The sequence below is a fragment of the Panthera leo genome, chromosome C2 (assembly GCF_018350215.1).
Source record: "Panthera leo isolate Ple1 chromosome C2, P.leo_Ple1_pat1.1, whole genome shotgun sequence".
Lineage (NCBI taxonomy): Eukaryota > Metazoa > Chordata > Mammalia > Carnivora > Felidae > Panthera > Panthera leo.
Genome location: NC_056687.1, coordinates 87,352,902 through 87,377,616, shown reverse-complemented (window position 1 = coordinate 87,377,616; position 24,715 = coordinate 87,352,902). Strand labels below are relative to the sequence as shown.

The 24,715-nt window shown below is 35.0% G+C and overlaps 1 protein-coding gene across 4 annotated transcripts in view; it reads left to right on the top strand.

Moving 5' to 3' along the window:
- Positions 1-24,715, top strand: part of MFN1 (mitofusin 1) — a 50,773-nt gene that overhangs the window by 11,475 nt on the left and 14,583 nt on the right. For 2 of the 4 annotated variants that reach the window (XM_042903396.1, XM_042903395.1), the window contains exons 7-18: positions 1,329-1,436; positions 5,351-5,504; positions 5,620-5,687; positions 11,802-11,923; positions 13,599-13,725; positions 13,857-13,961; positions 14,238-14,340; positions 14,474-14,703; positions 16,544-16,696; positions 17,737-17,933; positions 20,284-20,418; positions 22,214-24,346. In XM_042903396.1, coding sequence (XP_042759330.1) covers positions 1,329-1,436; positions 5,351-5,504; positions 5,620-5,687; positions 11,802-11,923; positions 13,599-13,725; positions 13,857-13,961; positions 14,238-14,340; positions 14,474-14,703; positions 16,544-16,696; positions 17,737-17,933; positions 20,284-20,418; positions 22,214-22,295 — 1,584 coding nt within the window. In that variant the 3' untranslated portion in view covers positions 22,296-24,346. Of the gene's footprint in view, positions 1-1,328; positions 1,437-5,350; positions 5,505-5,619; positions 5,688-11,801; positions 11,924-13,598; positions 13,726-13,856; positions 13,962-14,237; positions 14,341-14,473; positions 14,704-16,543; positions 16,697-17,736; positions 17,934-20,283; positions 20,419-22,213; positions 24,347-24,715 lie in introns of those variants that run through there. The other 2 variants (XM_042903398.1, XM_042903397.1) reach the window with 2 other exon arrangements.

Genomic DNA, 24,715 nt, shown 5'->3' with positions numbered 1-24,715 from the left:
GGTATCAAGGGAGGGCAAAGGAGTTTGTGTTTCCATGGGACTGAAGAGCTGATTGTGGTCTTGAGTGTTCCCAGAGTATCATTGGGAATCTAGGGCATGATGGCTCTAGTTGCTAGTAAATCTTTATATTCAAGGTGTGATACATGTATGTTGTTGACATTGATTGTGGTTATTTGCCAGTTTCGGAAGGAATGGGCACGAGAATTCTTAGGATGATGACTTAAGCCTTTTGAATAATGTTTAACACTCCCACCTCACCACTGCCCCCCAACCCTCATGTCTGGCAGACAAGGCTTTTCATATTTTTAGTTTTGTCAGCCTTTTCCAGCTTTACCCGTGTACACACTAGGTTGCAGCTTACCTATATGCATTCTAAAGTGCTGTCAGACTTCACAGATTTTTGAGGATGTCTAGAGCCAGACTCATCCCAAATAAAGTCGAGTTTATAGGTATCTAATATCCAAACCTATAGTATGATTTTCTTAAAATTGTTATTCCTGGAAAGTATATAAATGGGCAAAGATCATTTATAACCTAGGTGTTACCAGCCAGACCTCTGTTTTGTCACTGTTAGTTGTGTGCTCTCCAATAATCCGTTATCACATAGACCAGGCTACTCTGACAGCACAGACAGTTTATAGTCTGATGATTAAAAAAACAGATCTATGTTTAAAATCTTTGTTAGAGTAACTCCATTATTTGGGTAAACAAACTTTGATGTACATTCTGACTTCTCCGTCTTTGTTTATGCTCTTCTTTGCACACAGTTCTCCTGCTCCCAGCTTCTCATCTTTCAGAAAGCCATTGTCAGTACTTTTAAGCTCTTTATCTTTATCACCACTTTCTTAATGGAACTTTTTCTAATTCTAGCTAGATATGGTGTCTCTTCTTTGAATAAGCATAGCATGTATTTGCAGCATTTATGGCACATACCTTTCTCTGTTGTTTATTATGATGTACACAGGTCTTAAATTGTTATTAATTTACTTAGTCTAAACATTAAAAGAGATTTGAGGTAGCTTTTTGAAAATATATGTTTATATCCAGTGGTACCTGGATTCAGCAAATAGTAGAGACAGATAAATATCTGTTAAATTGAATTTCACAAAAGACTCATGGCAAGGGCAGAAAATCTTCACTTTTGCCTTCTTACAATATTCTCACCTTTGAGAATCTTAATGTTCAGAGTGCTTTGGGATCCTTTATCAGTGGGCATTAATCACTGTTGTCTAAATGGTTCAAACTTTTAGATTAGAGCTTCAGTTATAAATGTAAATATAAAATAGCTGTTAAAAGTGAACATAACACTGGTATTTGATGTTTTATAGGAAAAGCAGTTTTTTCACAAGGTAAATGAGCGACTTTCCAAGCCTAACATTTTCATTTTGAATAATCGTTGGGATGCCTCTGCATCAGAGCCAGAATATATGGAAGATGTAAGTTATTTAAGTTTTGAAATATAGTAATGTACACTGTTATCTGAGAAAACAGTATACCTTATATAATAAAACATCATAAGCAGCTGTTCTCTTACTTGAGAAAAGACTGTAATTATAGAAACCCTGAAGTGGATACGTGATAGAGACCAGAATATTAAGCTACTTTGAAGGAAAAGTCTGTTATAGAAGTACCATGTAATCATTTTATTTATTTATTTTTTTTTTTTTTAATTTTTTTTTTTTTTAACGTTTATTTATTTTTGAGACAGAGAGAGACAGAGCATGAACAGGGGTGGGGCAGAGAGAGAGGGAGACACAGAATCTGAAACAGGATCCAGGCTCTGAGCTGTCAGCACAGAGCCCGACGCGGGGCTCGAACTCACGGACCGCGAGATCGTGACCTGAGCCGAAGTCGGCCGCTTAACCGACTGAACCACCCAGGCGCCCCCATGTAATCATTTTAGATCTTGAAACTTTGTTACAATTTTTTATTAAAGTATAACATACCAGAAAAGTATACAGATCATAAGTGTCCAACTCAAGAAGCAGAACATTCGCAGCACTTCAGAATGCACCCCCTCCATCCTCCGGCAGGGATGAGCACTTAACCATGACTTCTAATGCCCTTGATTAATTTTTTGGTTATTCAGCTTTATGTAATGGAATCATATATAGTATCTACTTTTGTGTCCAGTTTTCTTTTGCTCAACGTTATATTTGTGATATGTGTCCATACCTTTGTGCATAAAGTGCATTTCATTACTGTATATTTCAGCCTATAAATAACTACATTTGAAATTTATTCAGTCTGCTAGTGATGGCCATTTGGGTAAATTTCCTGAATGTAGCTGTTATGAATAATGCTTCTGTGCACATTCTTATATATGTCTTCTTGGTGCACACAGGTTTATATTTCTGTTGGATATATACCAGTGGTTCTCAGTGTGAAGGATTGGGCATATTTGATCCCCAGGGAATATTTGGCCCTGTCTGAAGACTTTTTTTTTTTTTTTTTTTTAACGTTTTATTTATTTTTGAGACAGGGAGAGACAGAGCATGAACAGGGGAGGGTCAGAGAGAGGGAGACACAGAATCCGAAACAGGCTCCAGGCTCTGAGCTGTCAGCACAGAGCCCGACGTGGGGCTCAAACTCACGGACCGTGAGATCATGACCTGAGCCGAAGTCGGCCGCTCAACCGACTGAGCCACCCAGGCGCCCCAAGACATTTTTTTTTTTTTTTTTAATTTTTTTTTTTTCAACGTTTTTTATTTATTTTTGGGACAGAGAGAGACAGAGCATGAACGGGGGAGGGGCAGAGAGAGAGGGAGACACAGAATCGGAAACAGGCTCCAGGCTCCGAGCCATCAGCCCAGAGCCTGACGCGGGGCTCGAACTCACAGACCGCGAGATCGTGACCTGGCTGAAGTCGAACGCTTAACCGACTGCGCCACCCAGGCGCCCCAAGACTTTTTTTTTTTTTTAATGTTTGTTTATTTTTGAAGGAGAGAGAGAGCACAAGCAGAGGAGAGGCAGAGAGAGGGAGATACTGAATCTGAAGCAGGTTCCAGGCTCTGAGCTGTCACAGGCACAGAGTCTGACATGGGACTCAGACTTACATGCCATGAGGTCATGACCTGAGCTGAAGTTGGATGCTTAACCGACTGAGCCACCCAGGCTCCCCTGAAGACATTTTGGTTGTCACAGCTCAGGGACGGTGCTACTGGCATCTCCTACTGGAGGCTAGGGGTGCTGTTAAAAGTCCCATAACACAGATCAGCCCCTCCCAACCAAAGAGTTATCTGATTCAAAATGTCATTACTGCAGAGATCAGTAATCTGTGAGTGTATATCTAGGAATAGAATCGGTGGATTGCATGTAAATATGCTGTTTCAGTAAACACAGCCCGAGTTTTGTAAAGTGCTTGTACCAGCTTATACTCCCAAGCAGTTTGAGAGTTCCAGGTGATTTATATTCTTGCCAACACTTGGTATTTTTGTTGTTGTTTTAAATTTTAGTCATGGTGGTGGTTTTAGAAACTGCTTTTTTTCTTTTATAAAAAAATATTTTAATGTTTATTTTAGAGAGAGAGAGAGAAAAAAAACATGAGTGGGGAGGGACGGAGGAGCCACAGAATCTGAAGCGGGCTCCAGGCTCTGAGCTGTCAGCACAGAGCCCAATGCGGGGCTCAAACCCACGAGCTGTGAGATCATGACCTGAGCTGAAGTCAGACGCTCAACCCACTGAGCCACCCGGGCGCCCCTAGAAACTTCTTTTTAAAAACAATAGTGTATCTGGTATTTGGTCTGTGATCTATAAAAAATATTTAATTTACTTGATATTTCTTTTTCTGATTTTAATCATAGTTTGTTTATTTATAAAAATAGAAAATGCATAAAAAATTAAAATTTACACTGTCCCATCATTGTTCATGTGTTAGATTATTTGCTTTCATTCTTTTCCCCCACCCCCAGAATTGGAATTTTGTTTAATATGAAGCTTTATATCCTTATTTATTTTTGTTTCATGTTTGTTTAATTTTTAGAGAGTGTGTGTGTGGGGGGTGGATGCTGAGTGGTGAGGGGAGGTATAGAGAGAGAGGGGAGACACAGAATCTGAAGCAGGCTCTACACTGTCAGCACAGAGCCTGATGCGGGGCTCAAACTCACGAACCGTGAGATCATGCTGTGAGCCCAAAGTCGGGTGCTTAACCGACTGAGCCATCCAGGAGCCCCATATATCCTGCTTTTATTAACTGTTGTATGATTATACTCTTTTCAAATTGGGGTTTCATTTAATCAGAGAATTAGGAAATATCCACGGGTTCTTTTCCATTCCTATTTAGCTTATTTTTTTTTTTAATGTTTATTTATTTTTGAGAGAGACACACACGGAGTGTGAGCAAGGGAGGGGCAGAGAGAGGGAGACACAGAATCTGAAGCAGGCTCCAAGCTCTGAGCTGTCAGCACAGAGCCCAACATGGGACTCGAACTCACCAACTATGCTATCATGACCTCAGCTGAGGTTGGACACTAAACCAACTGAGCCACACAGGTGCCCCTTAGCTTAGTTTTTATTAAGTCTTAAGATAGAGATTTCTTATCGTAGCCACAATGCTAAAGGCTAGTACTAAACCCTAATTAGTTTCTAACCCTTAGTCCTATTTTTTTTATTTTTAATTTTTTTAAAGTTTTATTTAAGTAATCTCTATGCCTCCATGGGGCTTGAATTCATGACTCTGAGAGCAAGTGTTTCATGCTCTACTGACTGAGCCAGCCAGATGCCCCTCTTAGTCCTAATTTTAATTACCCAAGTGCTAATCTTAATCCTAACATTGCAGCTCTAATCCGTATCTGATGCATTCTCCCCAAATTTCTCATTTTTTTAAGAAAAAGAGACCGTTTGTGTTCTGATTTCACAATAAAAATGTCTTCATTGTAGCAAGTTAATTGTACTTATATTCTGATATCAAACTTTAATAGCTTCATTGTAGAACATTTGGAAAATAAGCATAAGGAAGAAATAAAATGCCACCTGTGCCTGCATGCCACCTATTAATTTTCACATATGTATACACGTATCATTTTTTGTAGTATAGTCATATACATCATTAATACAAAATTAAGAACTCTTTCCTATGGCAGTAAGTGTTAATATTTGTCTATAATATGTTTTGTAATGGCTGCATATTTGGTGGTCCATCAGAATTTTAAATGGTCAAGGAAGGATCTTTAAGAGAAAAAGTCTGTCAGCAAGTTTAAAACTTCATTTATTAGAATTTTTGGATTTGTTAAGTATATGGAAACTATTACTATAATATCACTATGAATGGAGTTTAGTATTATAGGCCTGTAGCTGTCAGCTATATTGTCGTTTAATTACTCGAATTATTTTAGTACCTTGTTTTCTCTAGGTACGTAGACAGCACATGGAAAGATGCCTGCATTTCTTGGTGGAGGAGCTTAAAGTTGTGGATCCTTTGGAGGCACAGAATCGTATCTTCTTTGTTTCTGCAAAGGAAGTTCTCACTGCTAGAAAGCACAAAGCACAGGGGATGCCAGAAGGTGGTATGTATTATTATGGATTGTCTTTCGAAATACAAGTATAGTTATTGAAACAGCATGCTAGAAATCTTAATGTTGCTGTATACTAGGTTTTAAACTCTTTACATAAATATTATAGGTGGGGCACTTGCTGAAGGATTCCAGGCAAGATTACAGGAGTTTCAGAATTTTGAACAAATTTTTGAGGTAGGAATTTTGCAAATGTATTGACTAATACAAAACCCTAGCATTGGTTGGAGAATGATCATAATCTTCTGTTTTTAGTGTTTATCTTTGTCAAATAATCTTTGCTGTTATTTAGTATAGTTTCTGCCACAGCAAGTGAAACAAGTTTGAAGAAAGGAGGTCCCTGCAAAATGGATGATCTGTAAGAATTTAAAACTAAAGATTGTAGTTTCTTATTTTTCTTATATATTTGTATTTAAATGAGAAACTATTTTCTAATATTGTATGTGTTGTGCAATGAGTGAAATTCTCTTTATTCAATAATTTGAGGCAAGATTAAATAAATGTAATTGCTGTTGGGGTGGATAATAGAGCAAAGTGAAGATCATCTTTTTTCTTCTGTACCATACAGTTTATAGACAGAGAATGTAGTTAATGTCATATTAAGATACAGGTCTTGTACCTTAGGAATCTGGTAGGAACACCTGGGGCACATAACTAATGTGTTTGCAGCATTGGGGAGGAAGGATACTGTCTTAATATTTTGGTGTTTTATTCAAAGACATTAAAACTCATCCTACATTTGACTGAAAAGTTCTTTAGATGTTTATCTTCTAAACTCTTATTTAGGTGTTAATCTTCTAAACTTTTATTTAGCCCTATTTGATCCAGCTCTGCTTAGATTGCATATCCCCTTCTCACCCATGAATGAACACAAAGACTTCAGAACTGAAAAAACTTGCATCTGCAGTTATTCTTCCTTATAAGTAATAACAGCTTTAATAGTAAGGATATGAATGTTGAACGTGTTCGGCAGAATTTTTTTAACTAAACATTTATTTGCTCACTATCCCCCATCTTTAATTTGGTGAGTTGGAGACAGACTATTAAGTAGATGAAGACAAAATATTTAAGAAGGAAAGCCCACTAGTAGTTATCAGAGGCCCCTGGGTTATCAGCATATGTCCTCCCAAGCTAAGCTATAGATTACATGAAGTCTCAGACCATTGTGTATATTCTTTCCCTTTCGCTTTCACAAGAGATTCAGTGCTCTCCTTACTCTTTAGATCAGTTATTTCATCCATGGGGAAAATATTGGGAAGAGAATCTATTGTTCTATCTCTTTTGTCTTACTGACCTTTTTTTCTTTCTTCTGTGTGTATGTCATTTATTTCTCCTTTCAAATCATACTGTTCTGTTATGCATTTGTAATGTTTTTCATATTGATTCCTGCTACCCAAACAGAATATCTCCTTGAAGAGGTGGAAATGAGAAGAATAAAAGCTGTGCTGTAGAGCACTAGTTCCTAAACCTTGGCTGATCATGAGAATCACATTAGGTGCCTTAGAGAACTGCAGACTACTGAATTATCCCAGAGACCGATCCAGTGGGGCTAGGATGGACCTAGGAATCCGTAAATATTCAAAGCTCCTCAAGGGATTGGAATAACCAGACAGACCTAGGAATTTTTCTTTTTAATGTTTTTAGAAGAAACTTGGCAGTTTGTTATAATGGTTCACTGGGAATATAAAAATTATGTATGAAAAACTATGCACAAGCTTTTACATAAAGTAGAGAACATCAGACTTTAGACTTTGAAATTTTTGTTAAGTTAAAAGTATGATAGATTTAATATGAGAATCAGCTAGAAATTATTTGAACTTACCTAAAGAAATAATCAGATGTACAAAAAATTGTTTTGGTGGCCAAAGCATTTTTTGATGATTACATTGACAATTCTTTTCAGCTTTTTTCCCAGAGCTAACATTTGTTACTTCTTAAATCAATTTTGGTAATTTATGACTTCTATAAATTGGTGTATTTCTGAGAATTTATAACTTCGTAGGATAAAATTGTTCATTTTTACAACTTTTATATTCTTTGATACATACACATGTATATATATTTTTTCAAATATTTATTTATTTATTTGTTTTTGAGAGAGAGCACAAGCAGGGGAGGGGCAGAGAGAGAGAGACAGAATGCAAAGCAGTTTCCAGGCTCTGAGCTGTCAGCGCAGAGCCGCCATGGGCTCGAACCCATGAACTATGACATCGCGACCTGAGCAGAAGTCAGACATTTAATAGACTGAGCCGCCCAGGCACCCCAATGAGTATATATTCTAACTTTAACAGATTTGTCAGTGATTTAACTGCTCTGTTTTATCCTCCAACAACCTAGCCCCAGCCCTTGGTTAATTTTTCCATTCATAAACAGCATTTTTTGGTTTTTATTTAAGTTCTATATTAATCTTTAACCATAGTTTCCTTCTGCTTTTTTTATACTTTTCTTTTTTTTTAAGTGGAATTGTTTTTTGCTTTTTGTTCTTTAGGAAAGAATTTAGGGTTGTGAATTTGTGATGTAACATTGGGTGTATTCCATGGATTTCAGTATCCAGTTTTCATTGTTTAGTGATTTTTTTTTAGTTATACTTGTTGGTATTTCCTATTCATTACAGGAGATGTTAAGAATCAGATGTTTTGATTCTTTTCATCTAATTTATGGTGATATCTTAGTTTCTATGCATTTTGGTCACAGAATATGGCTTTTATACACATTTTCTCTTTGTTTTTGAATTCACTTTATTTTTTGGAAGTCTTTAGAAAATTATTTTTGTGGAAAGAAAAATTGTACCAAGTTAATCATTTTTAGCAATCTGATTCTTGCCACAGACTTTTTGAGATTCCCTTGTTTCCAAAGGATCAAAAAACCTTAGGAACATTTATTTAGAGTATCAAGTAAAATAAAGCCTGAAAATTAAACCACTTAAAATCAATCAAGGAAATCAATGTTAATTCTGTCAGTATGTTTTCTTATTGTTTTAAACCTGTATTTGAGCAAGTGTATATTCTAAAGATGATTTAGACATCTGAATTTCTTTGTTCAAATATTTGGCCATTCTTAGTAGTTTGGTTATAAGATAGAAAAGAGGTATGTATAAAATAACTCTTTTCTAAAATGTCAGTGAATTTATTATAAAGGACATTTCTGGGACAACTGGTAAGATTTGAAAATTGACCGTGTGCTAGGTTGATAGTATTGACCCAATGATAATGTTCTGAACACAGTAATTATTTTGTGGTTGTATAGGAAAATGACCCAATTCTTTGGGACATATGTTAATATATTTAGTAGTAAAGCTGTGATGTCTGCAAAGAACGGTCAAATTGTTGAGTAGAAACAATATGTATAAAAATACATGTGTGTTTCTATGTATAGACATATATCTATATGGAGAGAGGGGAAAGGTAAACAAATGGGGCTGATTGTTAACACTTGGAATGTTTACTTGAAAGGCATAGTGTGTTATTAGTGTTTTTCTTGTGTAGTCCTCTTAGTTAAAAGTATTTCAAAATAATAAGTTGGGAGTGATGAATAGCATATTATTATGAGCATTTGCAGTCTGTTACAGGGATTTGACAAATTTGTATGTCCTAATGACACATAAATGTTAATATTTACAAACGTGTAATTATAATTGACTACCAGCTGGCTTCTTAAGATGTAATTAGAAAGTTAGAAAACTATCTTAACTGATATTAGGATTATTGTTTTGGTTCCAGATCTTTAATAAGTTTTAAGATAATCTACAGGATACTCTGACAAGATAGAATTTAAATTGGTTTGGTGTAGTATTTTAACCTTCTCCTTGGAAAATTAGTGTTCCTGATAAAGTAAGTCTGGAAACTGCTGCTTACTGTATATGTTCCCTATGGGGATTCATAAGCATATTAATGTAGCAAGAGTTCTGAGAAATAATACACTGAAAAACCCTGTATTTAAATTAGCATTTCCCACACTTCAGAATAGAATATTTCTTTTGCAGGTTGACTTGGTATTTTTCTGATCAGGGGGAGCATCAGTGTAGGATACTTCTTAATTGGAAGAAGATTTCCTGCTTTTTTCTTTATATTTATTCATGATTATATGTTTTTAAATCAAGGAATGACTTTTATATTGCCTAATAACTTTTGGAAATATTTTCTTTCTGGTCTAGCTCTAATACTGTGCTGTTATCTACAAATTTTGAGTCTTCATTGCTGATATCTAGATCTGCTTCATCGAGGAACATAGAATTTCTTTTAACCTTTTTTTCTTTTAAAAATATTTTTATGCTTTTATTAAATTTTTTGTTGCAGTTAATTTGTCAATTTATGAGATACAGTTATTTAAAGGAAAAGCTTTGATTCAGTTAGAAATAAGCAGTTTATACTTTTAAACACTTAATATTGTGTAGTTATTGGTGGGTTTTCTGTAGGTACATACAGAAGGTGCAGGGGCGGGGGGAGGGGGAAATCCCCCCCCCCCCCCCAACTTCCTTCAACTAATCTATTCAGGATTAGTGATGTTGAGTGATGTGTAAATAAGCTTAACCCTGAACAAAACTTAGGCTATGCGGTGAAGGAAAGTAATGGGCTTTGAGTTAAGGCTTTATAAACAGTTAACTAAATGAATTACCCTCATGTATCCTTTGGCTAAAGAAGTAAATCTCTTTTATTTTTCATATCTCAAAGTACTGAAGAGGACACCTAAACTGGCAAAAGAAATTTTAAGAGTGTTCTCTGTCTTAGTGAAACAGATAATCACTTCAGAGATGTGAAGGCTAACCATAGGTTATAAATAATATATTGAGTGAATGTATAACATACTAATGATTCCAAGATGAAAAATACTAGAGTATTAAGTGAATACCTTTTTAAAGTTTGAAAGCTATTTTGACAGAGGATAGTAATTACTACAGTTTTACTACTGGTTACATATAAAAAGAGGTTCAAGAAGATGAATTCATGGAAATTATGGAGATATATACCAGATTTTGAAAAATTCCTCACAGAAAATAAACGCGGCTGCCTACAAAACATCTATGGCAGTTATTGCTGCTGTGACCCAGACAAGCATTTCTTGATGGTTCAAAGACCAGATAGCCTTTCTCTGTAAACTCTTGTAGTTGTTTTTAAATGTTATTTCAGTACAGAATTTGACTTTCTATGAGGTAAAAATGAAAGGACAATTTTAATATGATAATTTTGCTAACATTTAATGATGAATCACAGTAAATATTTTAAATAACAAGTAGCATGCACATTGAAATTGAAACAAAATTGAACAAATTTTACAGTATAAATGTATCCATTACTATATGTGATGCATTCTAACGTATTGTTTTAAAAAAAAACACTGGTCATGAAACAGATTTGTACAGTAAATGATTTATTAGCTACAATTAGCTTGAAGGTGAAACAAATGAGATAGGGCATCATTGGGACGTGTGTACACAAACTGTAGACCAAGGGCATTAACAGGGATTGTCTCTGAAATAGCTGTAGATATTTTTCTTTTTCTTTTAAAATTTTTAAAATGCTTATTATTTATTTTTGAGAGAGAGAGAGAGTGAGCGGGAGGGACAGAGAGAGAGGGAGACACAGAACCTGAAGCAGGCTCCAGGCTCTGAGCTGTCAGCACAGACCCTGACACAGGGTTCAAACTCTCAAACCGGGAGATCATGACCTGAGCCGAAGTCAGACATGTAACCACTGAGCCGCCCAGGCGCCCCGTTCTTTTTTTTTTTTTTTAATAATTTAAAATATTATTTAGGTTGTTTGTTGCTAAAGAATATCCTTCAAGTTGTTCAAGTTTTAATTGGTAGAATTCCTTTATAATAAATAACCTTATGTGAAACATGTCATTCAACTCCTTTCTTAAAATGTAGAATTCTAATTCATAACTCAGTTAAGAACTTTATTAGGTTATCTGTTGTAAGCATGAGAAAAATCAAGATAGAATAGAAATAGATTAAAGGTAATCAGATAAAATTAGTAATTTTAACAGAGAAGCTTTAAACATTGAAAACAATACCCTGCTTATTTATTTATTTTTAAAAATAGTCAAAAAAACCATTGCACATTACTGTGTAAAATTACACAAAGATACGAACTTGCTGTTAATGCCCTTTTTACTTTTGATTGCTTGTAGTTTTTTTGACCTTTGTTATTTTAACTTGTGTTTATCATGCATTTACTTTCTGCCTTTATTTATGTTTTGGTTAATGTTACATACAGCAAGTTTTTGTGTTTAAATTCCTGAAAATGTTGGGATGGAATTACAGTAATGTGTTATGGCTTGGGCCCCTCGCAGGAGTGTATCTCGCAGTCAGCAGTGAGAACAAAGTTTGAACAGCACACTATCAGAGCTAAACAGATACTAGATACTGTGAAAATCATAATGGATTCAATAAACGTGGCAGCAGCAGAGAAAAGGTATGAATTCACTTTATTGCAAAATAAAAGCCATTTTGTATCAATATGAATTCCTTAGACTAAGGTTTTAAATTGTTATATTTTAAGTACTTTCATACTAAAGTCAACAATTTACTTGCATGTTTTAAAATGAATATTTGAAATTATAAATATTTATTCTACAACCTCGCATATATCATTTACATTCCTTGGATCTCAGTATTCTCATGAGTAAAATCATAACATATTTCATAGTTTAAAATATGTTTAAAGCAGTGGAAGAACCATTTCTTCAAGAGGAATTTTTTGAAGAAGTCCAAAAAAGAGGTGACCCTCTTTTTTGTTAACATTCAACCTATGACCAATTTTTCATATATTCATACACTGATACCTTGAAATGCCTCTTTGATGCCAGTTGTGGTTTTTTTCATTAACTGGTAAACAAACAAGGTGATATTACCTGCCGGCCAGAAAGTCATTTTGGTAAGCACTACCCTATATGTCGTATTGTACTGTGCTGTTATTCCATTTATTATCTTATAAAGACAAAAATGAATGCATGAAATTGCCAACATTATTGAAGAAAAGGGTAGTTCTCACAAAGTTGGTACACTTGCAACAAAGATGATGTTATTAGATATGATGATAGTTAACAGTGTTCAGCCTTAATTATACCATCAGTGGGTTTCAGCCAAAGAAAGGAAAGTTATAAAGCATCAAAGATTAAGTTAAAGATGACATTAAATTGGGAATTTTAAAAGCATTTGATCTTACTGGGAAAACAAACACTTATACCTAAATCTATTGCCTAATGTTGACACTTTTAGTGGAATGCATTATGTACAGAATTAGAGATTTTCCAGCACATAAAACACAAGACAGATCTCAGGCTGATCTCAGGCCCTGCCCAGTGTTTCTGTATGGGATTGTGTTGCCCATTTACACCCCTTTCAGCTCAATTGCTTTATTACAGTAGCCAAAGTGAGTATTTGGTCCACCAATTGACCTTAATAATCTTAATTTTAAAAATTCAGGACATTGAACTAAACATGCCACAAAGAAGATGTGATTTGAGGATGTTTTGTATCATCATGTCTTGGGAACTCTTAGCTAAAGATAATTTAAAAGTGTCTCAGGTCTTTGTTTTCCTATACCATCCGGTAGTTGACGAATCTCTATAAAAGCCAGATAGTAGATATTTTAAGCTTTGTGGGTCATCTGTTTCTTTTGCAGCTACTCAGTTTTTCAGTTTTAGAGCAAAGGTAGCCATGTATGAATGGTCATAGCTATATCCTAAGAAAACCTTAACAAAAACTAGCAGCTGGCTGGATTTGGCTTTCAGGATGTCATTTGCTAACCCTTGTTTATTAAATGAAGTCAATACTGAGTTTTGTTTTATTTTGACTGTTCATATCTGTGTTTGGAGAATCCTTCCTAATTCTTAGTGGGGGGGGGGGGGGTGGATTCTTTGTGGGATTCAGATACTTCATGGGCAGAGAGACAAAGTAGTTTATATCCAGTCTTCTATAAATATTTTAAGATGAAATATTATTTGAATCTTTTTAGATGTTGAAAATACAAGATTATTTTTCTTGTTATGCTAACAGATTGTTCAGTGCATAAGTGAGTACCCTCACTTAACTGCTTTGGGACTTTAATATATCCTAAGAATTAATTACTTTTCATACTATAATAGGGTTTATTCAATGGAAGAGAGGGAAGATCAAATTGATAGACTGGACTTTATCCGAAACCAGATGAACCTTTTAACACTGGATGTTAAGAAAAAAATCAGGGAGGTTACAGAGGAGGTGGCAAACAAGGTGGGTTGGTGAATTTATGATTAAAATTTCTGGGAAGGGGGGCACCTGGCTGGCTCAGTGGGTGGGGTATTCAATTTAGTTTTTGGAGTAATTGGTAATCTTGTTTAATTTTTTTAACTTCGTATTTTCAGGTGTCATGTGCAATGACAGATGAAATTTGCCGACTGTCTGTGTTGGTTGATGAATTTTGTTCAGAATTTCATCCTACTCCAAGTGTATTGAAAGTATATAAAAATGTAAGTTAAATTGTATTTAAAGTTATTTAGATACAGTTTCCTCACCTTATTGTACATTTATATTTAGTGGTATAGCATCTTCATGGCAACCAGCTTATGATTAAAGTGTTACACCTCCTGTGTACTCTTGTGATAATTACACTACTATGTATACAGAACACGCAGAAAAGTTATCCTCTAAGAATAAGATTTAGCATTTACTACATTTTTAAAGTTTTTGTAAAATCTATGTATGTTCTAGAGAAAAAATAATGGGCACATTTATCATGTTAACAGGAGTTAAATAAGCACATAGAAGATGGCATGGGAAGAAATTTAGCCGATCGGTGCACAAACGAAGTCAATGCTTCAATGCTTCAATCCCAGCAAGAAATTATTGGTAATATTTATATCTACAAGTTTATGTGTATTTTTTTATTTCATTGATAAAGGGTTTATTTTCCTTTAGGTTTTTTATACAACATAAAACATTATTTACTGTCATTTCTTAAATATAATTTTGTTTTGTCTAGAAAATTTGAAGCCATTACTTCCAGCTGGTATACAAAATAAACTACATACACTGATTCCTTGCAAGAAATTTGATCTCAGCTATGACCTAAATTGCCATAAGTTATGTTCAGATTTTCAAGAGGATATTGTATTTCGTTTTTCCCTGGGCTGGTCTTCCCTTGTCCATCGTTTCCTGGGCCCGACGAATGCTCAGAGGGTGCTGCTAGGATTATCAGAGCCCATCTTCCAGGTATCCTTTTTTTTCTTTTTTTTTTGAGTAAGCTTTTTATTTGATTATTGCTCTACTACACAGTTATGTATCTTTGATTCTATGAGTTGAGATTCTCCTTTTTATTTTGCTTATGTGATTTTCCCTAATAGAACTTCCTGTGTCTAATTTGCATATTTATGATTTAATGTCTGTCAAATAGAGCCATTTCTGAATTAGGCAGACTATGCAAAGGGAGAGGTAATCCCAGCATTTTCATCCAGTACTGTTGTAGGTTGTTCCACATTTGTTTTTGAAATGGGTTTTTATTTTCTCAGAAGTTTTTGTTTTCAAATAAAATTGAAGTTTTGACTTCAAATAAATTAGATTAATACAAACATTTTTTTAAAAAGTTTTGAATCTATCAATTTGATAATTTTTCAGAAAATTTATGGAGTTGTAAAACCGTCACCACAATGTAGTCGTAGAACCTGTCACCTTCAAATGGTACCGTTGTGCCCATTTGTAGTCCATCAATCATTCCTACCTTCAGCCCTATTGCTAGTTAGCTTTCTGTAACTATCATATTTTGCCCTTTCTGGACATTTCCTATAAATGGAGTCATTAAAAATGTGGCATTTTGTGACTGGCATCTTTCACTTAGCATAGTATTTTCAAGATTCATCATCATGGTACATGAATGTTGTAGCATATATAAATATTCCATTTTTAATGGCTGAATAATATTCCATTATAGATACCACACATTTTATTCATCCATCAGTTGATGGACACTTGAGTTGTTTGTACTTTTTAGCTACTGTGAATAATGATGCTCTGAACACTCATGTACTATTTTTTTTTTTTAGCATTTATTTATTTTTGAGAGATTATGAGTGGGAGAGAGGCAAAGAGGGAGGGAGACACAGAATCTGAGCTGTCAGCACAGAGCCCGATGTGGGGCTCGAACCCACGAACTGTGAGATCATGACCTGAGCTGAAGTTGGATGCTTAACCGACTGAGCCATCCACGTGCCCCTCATGTACTGTTTTTATGTGGGCATCTGTTTTCATTTCTCTTGAGTATATACCTGGGAATGAAATTGCTGGGCCAATCGGTAACTCCATGTTTAACTTTCTGAGGAACTGCCAAACTGTTTTCCAAATCAGCTACGCTATTTTCTGTTACCAGCTATTTCTCAACATTCTCATCAAGACTTGTTATTGTCCGTCTTTTTTATTCAGTGGGTGTGAAATGGTATCTCATGTACCATTGATTTGTATTTCCCTAATGACTAAAGAGTTTGAACATCTTTTCATGTGCTTATATTAGCCATTTGTATATCTTATTTTGTGAAATGTCTATTCAGATCATTTGCCCATTTTTAAATTGGGTTATTTGGCTTCTTATTAACTTGCAGGAGTTCTGTATATATTCTCTAGATACAAGTCCTTTGTCAGATGATATCCAAATAAGTTTTTTTAGTCTGTGACTTGGATTTTAAGCCATTTTCTTATGGTGTATTTTGAAGTGTAGAAGATTTTAATTTTTAAGTCCAATTTTTTTTAAGGATGTGTTTTTGGTGTGAGAATTTTAAAATATGGTTTTAATTCCTCTTGAGGGTTGAGGGCCTACTATAGTGTGAAATATAGTGTGAAAATTCATTATTTGTCGTGATATCATTGGCTCAGTATTGGTCACAGAAAATAATTTTCAGGCCATTTTTATTTTCTTAATGTATTTATTGGGAACTCATTGGAGTCATTCTTTTTATAGATTTACTACTGTAATTATAAAAGAAATACAGTAGAACTTTATAAATGTAACTGTACCATTTGTAGTGGTTTAATTATAATAATCCTTTTTCCCCAACCTTACCAGCTCCCCAGATCTTTAGCTTCTACTCCCACTGCTCCTACTAATCCAACAACGCCAGACAATGCATCACAGGAAGAACTCATGGTTACCTTAATAACGGGATTAGCTTCTCTCACATCTAGAACTTCTATGGGCATCATCGTTGTTGGAGGGGTGGTAAGAAGTCCTTTTTAGTATAATTAAAATTGGAATTTGTGCAGAGCTTTTTGTTAGATCATGAAAAGAAAGGTATATTTACTTTTATTTCCAGGATCTATAAAATGACACGAAAAGTTGTTGGTTAAATTAGTGAATAAAGAGGAGTTTCACAGGTCTAATCTTAAGTTTTTAAAACTATATATTTTATTTTATTTTTTTTTTTTTTTTTAAATTTTTTTTTCAACGTTTTTTATTTATTTTTGGGACAGAGAGAGACAGAGCATGAACGGGGGAGGGGCAGAGAGAGAGAGGGAGACACAGAATCGGAAACAAGCTCCAGGCTCCGAGCCATCAGCCCAGAGCCTGACGCGGGGCTCGAACTCACGGGCCGCGAGATCGTGACCTGGCTGAAGTCGGACGCTTAACCGACTGCGCCACCCAGGCGCCCCAAAACTATATATTTTAAAATTTAACTATAGTTGACCTATAACATTGTATTGGTTCTAGGCATACAACATAATGATTTCATAAAAGCGGATATTGCAAAATGATTTCCACCATATAAATTTTTACCAAATACTTCTTTAGGGAGAAAAATACCACCAACTAACTAGTCCTTTAAACAGTGCTTATTTTCACATTACAGCACATAAAGAAATGATATTTGTACATTGGTGTAATAAGAATGATCCAGGTTCCTTATCTAGCCTTCTCTGAATACCAAAGGGATCTGCCTTCACGTATTAAAGATTAGTAGTAGTACATATATGTAAAGTATTTTTTCACATCATTAACAATATGAGTTTACTTGTTTTGGTTTTTTAAAATCTGTGACCTAAAAAAAAAAAAAATTCACATGCCTTTTTGAGATAACATTAGATCAATTTACCAAATAAATGTCTGGCAGGTTATAAAAGTTCTTGTCTGATATTTGTTTAAAAAATGGATCTGAGTCAAAGATCTTTAGGGAGCTGATGCGTTTGCTAAAATGCCTTAATATACAATGCCCCTAATGGTGATTTTCTTTCTCAAAGTAACCTATGAATTTATCTTTACAGATTTGGAAAACTGTAGGCTGGAAACTCATATCTGTTTCATTAAGTATGTATGGAGCTTTGTATCTTTATGAAAGGCTGACCTGGACCACCCGTGCTAAGGAGAGAGCCTTTAAACAGCAGTTTGTGAACTATGCAACTGAAAAACTGCAGATGATTGTCAGCTTCACCAGTGCAAACTGTAGCCATCAAGTACAACAGTAAGTTGGAAGATGTGTCTTTGTTTCCTTTTTTTGTTTTAATTATTGAACTATGACATACATGTAAAAAATGCACAAGCAAAAGTACTGCTCAAGGAACTATCACAATGTGAACACACTTTGTAATCACCACCAAGGTGAAAAAATCGAATGATACCAACCAAGTAGGTTCAAAAATGCGTAATGACAAGTGTAATTTATTTTTACTGTCACAGCCAGGTTTACAAGTTTAAAGGCATAACCCTTTTATTTTTTTATTTTTATTTTTAAAAGATTTTTTTTTAATCTTTATTTTTGAGAGAGACAGAGTGGGAGCGGGGGAGGGGCAGAGAGAGAGGGAGACGCAGAATCCAAAGCAGGCTCCAGGCTCTGAGCTGTCAGCACAGAGCCCGATAGGGGCTCGAACTCACGGACCATGAGATCATGACCTGAGACAAAGTTGGACGCTTAACCGACAGAGCCACCCAGGCGCCCCTAAAGGCATAACTCTTTTAGAACTCAAGGGAGTTTTATTATAATAATACTGGTGTCCACTAATTTCTTTTATGTGTCTTAAAATTTGTTTCATTGATCTAGTAAAAATATATAGAACTCCAATTAAATCAATGCAAAATAGCCAATTTTTGGATGCTACTGAGACCTAAATTAAAAAGTTCTCTGAGCTGAAGATGATTGTAGTTTAGTGAAGGAAATAACATGTACATAATTATAATAAGTGAAAAGTGGTAAGTAAGCCTCATAATGTGAGGCTTTAGAATCTTAAATCAGGAAAGCTGGTGGGTCAATAAGGGTTTCCTACAAGGAAGGGTAGCCAGAATAGAATAAAAAGATGTAGGCAGAGAAAACACCCCAAAGCAAAGAAAGGGGAAAAGAAGTGTGTTCAGAAACATGAGAAAATTTTGATGTGACAGATATGTATATCAGAGGGGTACATTTGAATATAAACCTAACACTAGGACAGGAGCTTAGATAATTAGAAGTCTGGGGAGAGATGTCATTAACGTTTAGCTCTGGAACAAATAACTGCAGTGGTGTGGTATATAGAACGGTTTAGATTAAGGAGACAAGAATTGCAAGGAGATTAAACTTTCAGACACAAGGTCAAAGCCCGTACTAACATAGAGCTGTAGAGAATGGAAACAGGGCACAGATTTGAGATAACTGAATATTTACCAAATATTTATTGAACTCCTGTTTTATACAGTAGTTTTCATTTTATTTATATTAAGGAAGATCTTTTCTCTAATAAAGATACCTAGACCTCCAAAAGAAATCATCTCAGGTCACATATGTAAAAATAAAGTTAAGCTTTCCATTCATTTGGTCTTCATTAATTGCCTACCATGTGCTAATAATTCTGCTAGAGGGGGTTGTGGGAAATAAAAAGTTAGAGATAACTTGATCCTCTTTCTTAGAAGACTTTACATTCTAATGGAAGCAGCCTCAAATAATTATTCAGTTAATATGAGCTAAATATTAATGCAATATGAAATAATGAAAGATGCTTAATTTGTCTAATATTGATTTATGGTAGAATGGGGTGAGAATGGAGAGAAAAAAGGCCATGGGAAAGATGAATATGCACAGAATAGTTGCAAAGAAAAGTCAGTTAATCATATTCCAGAGGTACACACCTACTAGACATCTTTCCTGTTGCAAAAATATGTTTGCCAAAGCTAACAGATTAGCACACAAATTGAGCCATTTGGTTGTAGGAACATGGTTAATGTTGCTATGATTTAAAGTTTTGTTTTGTTGTTGAGGTGCCTGGGTAGCTCAGTCGGTTAAGCGTCTGACTTGATCACCTCAGGTCATGATCTTGTGGTTCACAGGTTTGAGCTCCGCATTGGGCTCTGTGCTGACAGCTCAGAGCCTGGAGCCTGTTTCAGATCCTGGGTCTCCCTCTCTTCCCCACTTGCAGTCTGTCTCAAAAATAAAATAGACATTAAAAAAATAGTGTTTTTTGTGCAAGTCACAAAAGCTCATGAAGTTTTCTTGCCTGTTCTCAGTAATTTATTTCTGTAGGCAAAGGACTCGTAAGTCTTATTGTGTTTCTGAGGAAATATACCCATCTTTTGCCTTTTTATAGCTTATTCATATTCACAACCATATAGTAGAGGTTCATACTGCCTATTGAGCATTTGTCTTGAGGCCAGATGAAATTAAGCCTACAGTGGTATTAAGCCTTAGTGCCGTATCCTCCCTTATACCATTCCTAACAGTGTTCTTTGATACCTTACACTTTACGTATATTTTAAACTTGTGATATTTTTATATAAGCTTTAAATTAAAGCTTCATTCATTTTCAAAGACATTCATGACTGCTGAAAACATCATTTTTTCTTTTAAGGGAAATGGCAACCACTTTTGCTCGCCTGTGCCAACAAGTTGATATTACACAAAGACATCTGGAAGAAGAAATTGCTAGATTATCCAAAGAAATAGATCAACTGGAGAAAATACAAAGCAATTCAAAGGTCTTAAGGTATTTGAACATTTTTCTTGATAATATGAATGTTTATTGGTCTCATTACCTAAATATAATTATATTAAAACTTTCTGCATTGGCTTAATTATTATATTCCATCCATATTTAATTCCATATGTTTTGCATTTTCAGTGAAAGCTAATTTCAACAAGAAAAAACAAATCTGAATTAGAAGGAATTTTTTAGGTCTTTATCTAGAACTTTATGTTGAGCTATATTAATCCCTGTTCACAGCAAATGTTCTAAAATTAAAAAGTGTGAGTTTTTAGTCCTGTATATCCAAGACCCATACCTTCCATTCTCATTGGGGGATGTGGATGTGCTTAAAATTTGAAGCAACAAGAGTAAACAAGATATCCTAATATGTGGAATTCTGGTTTAATATGATTTATCATGGATTCTGTGGGGTCTAACTAAAGTTTGCTTTTGGGGACCTGACCAGAAGTGTCACCATGAGGTGGCTGCTTGTTGGTAGTCCTGACATTCAGCTTTTACCAATTAGCTGGCTCACCTATGAGTATCATTAAGCATCATTTAATTCCTGCTGCTACTTATCAGGGCTTGTGTTACATAAAATGCCCATATAAGAGCAGCTTGCAATGTCTCCAAATCGTAGAGGCTGTCCTTGTGAGCTGAATTTTGGGACATAAACACCTGTGGTCGTGTCTATCCATGGTGTCTTAATCTGATCAGCAGTTACATTGTTATTGCACCTTGGTTTCATAATCTCTGCAAAAGATGACGGCCTATCACTTAGACCCCAGCCTCTTTTCATACACACGCACACACACACACACACACACACACACTCCCAAGTAAATTTCATTTATCCCATTGCAGCTCTTTTAAGTTAGATCATCCCAAATACAGCCTTTAGTAAAACTATATCCAGTAGTTTTTTTTTTATTTAGGTTTTTTTTTTTTTAGTAGTGTTTCATCTTGTTAGAGTAAAACAAATGATATTATTGGCACTTGCTGTAGCTTTTTGATTTTTGTAGGACTTAAGCATGAATAATTTTTATGTGCTAATCCTTTTTCTAAATAAATCCCATAATATTTAGAATCCCCACTGTTACTAATTAGGCTCCGCAATTCAGATAGAATTTAAGTTACCTAATTAAAAGACAATTGCCTGAAGAAGCATACAGTGTAGTTCATGTGTCCATTAACTTATATGACCTTGACTATATGCCCCCAGCAACAAGACCAAGAGAGAAAAGCTCACCCAAGTATGTGTGTGTGTGCCCTGGCATGGTATGAGAATGGGAGGCAAATCTGTGTTCTTTTGTCAGTTTTAGTTCCTGTTTTCATCTCATTAGGGTATTTGGCCGCATCAAGTATGATTCTAGTATTTAAAGATTTTTGGTATACACGGTCCTTTGACATCTGACACCTACTTTATGTATACATAAAACCCGTTGTTCTAGACATTGTTTAACTTCAAGGGAATTCAGGGACAATTATGATTCTGTGACTTAGGATATAACTCCCATGTAAGGTAATAGGACTCCATGGTCTCTTAATGCTTTTCATTCTTTCTTAGGTTTTTGGTTTTTATCTCAGTATACCTTTTTAAGTTCTGGACATTGGATTCTGCGTTTACAGAAAAGCCATAGTAGCACATATACGTACTCTAAAAAGGTTGATAATATTTTAATAAGAGTTCAGATACATGTAGTAGCACCTGACTAGTGATTTTTTGTTTTGTTTTGAAGATTGGATGGAATGCATTTCTTTCTCACTGGCCTTTATGATAATTAGATTGGTATTTTTATTCATTTTTTTAAATTAGAAATAAAGCCGTTCAACTTGAAAATGAGCTGGAGAATTTTACTAAGCAGTTTCTACATTCAAGCAATGAAGAAGAATCTTAACAGTAGAGATTGCTTTGGTGATCATCATAGGAGAAAATGGAACTTGGAAGATTGGGACAGTTTTTTTATGAAATGACTTTAAATATGAATTATACTAACTGTACCTAAATAGCAAATCCTTGTGTAGATTCTGATAATGATCTATCTCAGGGTGTTTGCATTTCTGAAGAGTATTATATGAGGTCTTTTTAATTTTAATTTTGGGTAAAGAAAAGGCTAAACTGTGTTTCAAATGAATTAGTTAAAAGCAACAGAACCAACTATGTGACCCCTGAGGGGTGGGGCCTTGTTCTTAATTAGGGCTCTCTTTGTTTTTGATTCTGAAAAAACTCTGCTTCCTGGCATCCAGGAGTTAGAGAATGCTCATTTCATCTTTTCTCAAAACTAATTTTTGATGCCTACTTTAATGGGAATAGTCATTTTTTTCTTTTATAAACTGCATTGCTCTATCAAGGAGAGTGGAATGTTCTTGAGTGTATTGTTTATGCAAGTTACAATCACTTTTGCCATCCTGGCAGGTATGTAAACCACTAATAAATACACTGTTTTTACTCTTTTTTCCCATTAAAATGGATGTAAAATAGTATAAAGATTTGTTATTATAGTCTCTTATAAAAGTATAAAAATTTCTGGGTCTGATTAGTTGCCTGATCTGTTTCTAAAGAAACATTTTCAGTTTCAACTATGATTACAGCGAGGAAACCTTTCTATCTCAGTTTTAGGAGCAAAGTTTGAAGTGATAAAAATAGCCAAAGATACGGGAGCTCTGACTTTTGGGTGGTTGTATTCCTGTACCAATGCCGTTGTTCTTCAGAAGGTACTTGCGGAGGATACTGCTGGATTGTCCCCCCCGGGTGGCTTTACTTTAATTGTATGAATTTGCCAGGGCACTGTTAATATTACTGTACTTTTTAACTTAATGAAATGTTCGTGAGTTCAAGTATTGTCTGTTTCTGTGTAAAAACTAATTTAAATTTATATGGAAACGTGAAAAAATGACATTCTAGGGCTTTGCTACACAAAATGTAGCCTTGAGGATCACCAAAGCAGCAGCATCTAGATGCTTGTTAGATGCATAATGGCTGCATTTGGCAAGGGATACTTTCTGCTTTTCCGTAGAGGGATAACCTGTTAGGTTCTTTTATTCTTAATACTATTTCCTTTCTTGTGCCTTTAAGGCTTCTGGATGCTACTCAGTCTTTTCATAACAGGTGCAGCACTATTTTTCAGGATATCTTAAGGAGAAAATAATATTCTTTAGGCCACAGAAGCCTTTCAAAAATGTTTTTATGCAGAGCAGATACTAGGATGCACTATTCAAATCCAAATACTAGTTTATAGCTTGTTGTTGCTTTATAACCAAAAATAGTACAGGCTACCAACAAATGGGATTAGGTAACGAATTCCACATGAAAAACTAATGTCTAAGATTCTGGGTACTGCTAATTTAGGTTACAAGTTCAAGACCTTAATCTTTATATGAAAAGTACTTGAACTTTTGACACAGTGTAGTTTGGTATCACCGCATTAGAATGGTACAGTGCCTGTCAAAGTTTGACCTCTGGATTATCTGTGTATCACTTGTGAACTAAGAAATACATATTGCAGGGTCTCACCCCAGACCTATTAAATCCAGGACTAGGTTTCGAAACCAGCCATCTGTTTGAACAAGCCCTCCACGTGATCCTTATGCACACTAAAGTTGGGGTAATACTGGAATAGTGGTTCTGGTACAATTTATAGTAAGTTTTCCATCACTAGTTTGAATGCATTTCCACCTGATCAAGTTTGAAAATGCATGAATGTTGGAAACAGAACACTAAAATAATGAAACTCAACCTTTATGCCTGGAGATAAGTGCATCTATGACTAAGCCCGTGAATTATACAGAAATTATGTATTTCACAGCTGTAGTTCAAAGTTATTGCACATACTTGATTACTATACGTTTGCGAGATTATTTATAAACTTTGTATAACCTTAAACTTTTTATAGAACTACATTTTTATAAGTATGCAAGTGAAAATAAAACTTGTTTGCCTGATAGTTGATAAATGTAACATTTTTACTGGCATTAGTGAGTTTTAATCTTAAGTTTTGCAGCAGGGCTCTAGGTATCTTGGGTCATGGCTCATGTGCCTAGCCAAGTACTCAACTCCCTCCAACGGTGTGGAGATGAAATGACAACAGTGAATACTTTTATCTACATCCTATAAGCAATCAACTGGTTAATAAGTAAGCTGGCATTCATAATGCAGTAAAGTGAAGTACATTTATTCCTTGCTTCCAGCAGCCTATTTTTCATTTCATAATTGCCAATGTTTGGATAAAGGAAAAAAAGGCTGAGCATGAAATGACTAGGCTTGGAGTTTACTTCTGAGACTTAACTTTTAGTGTGATTTTTAAAATTAAAACATGCT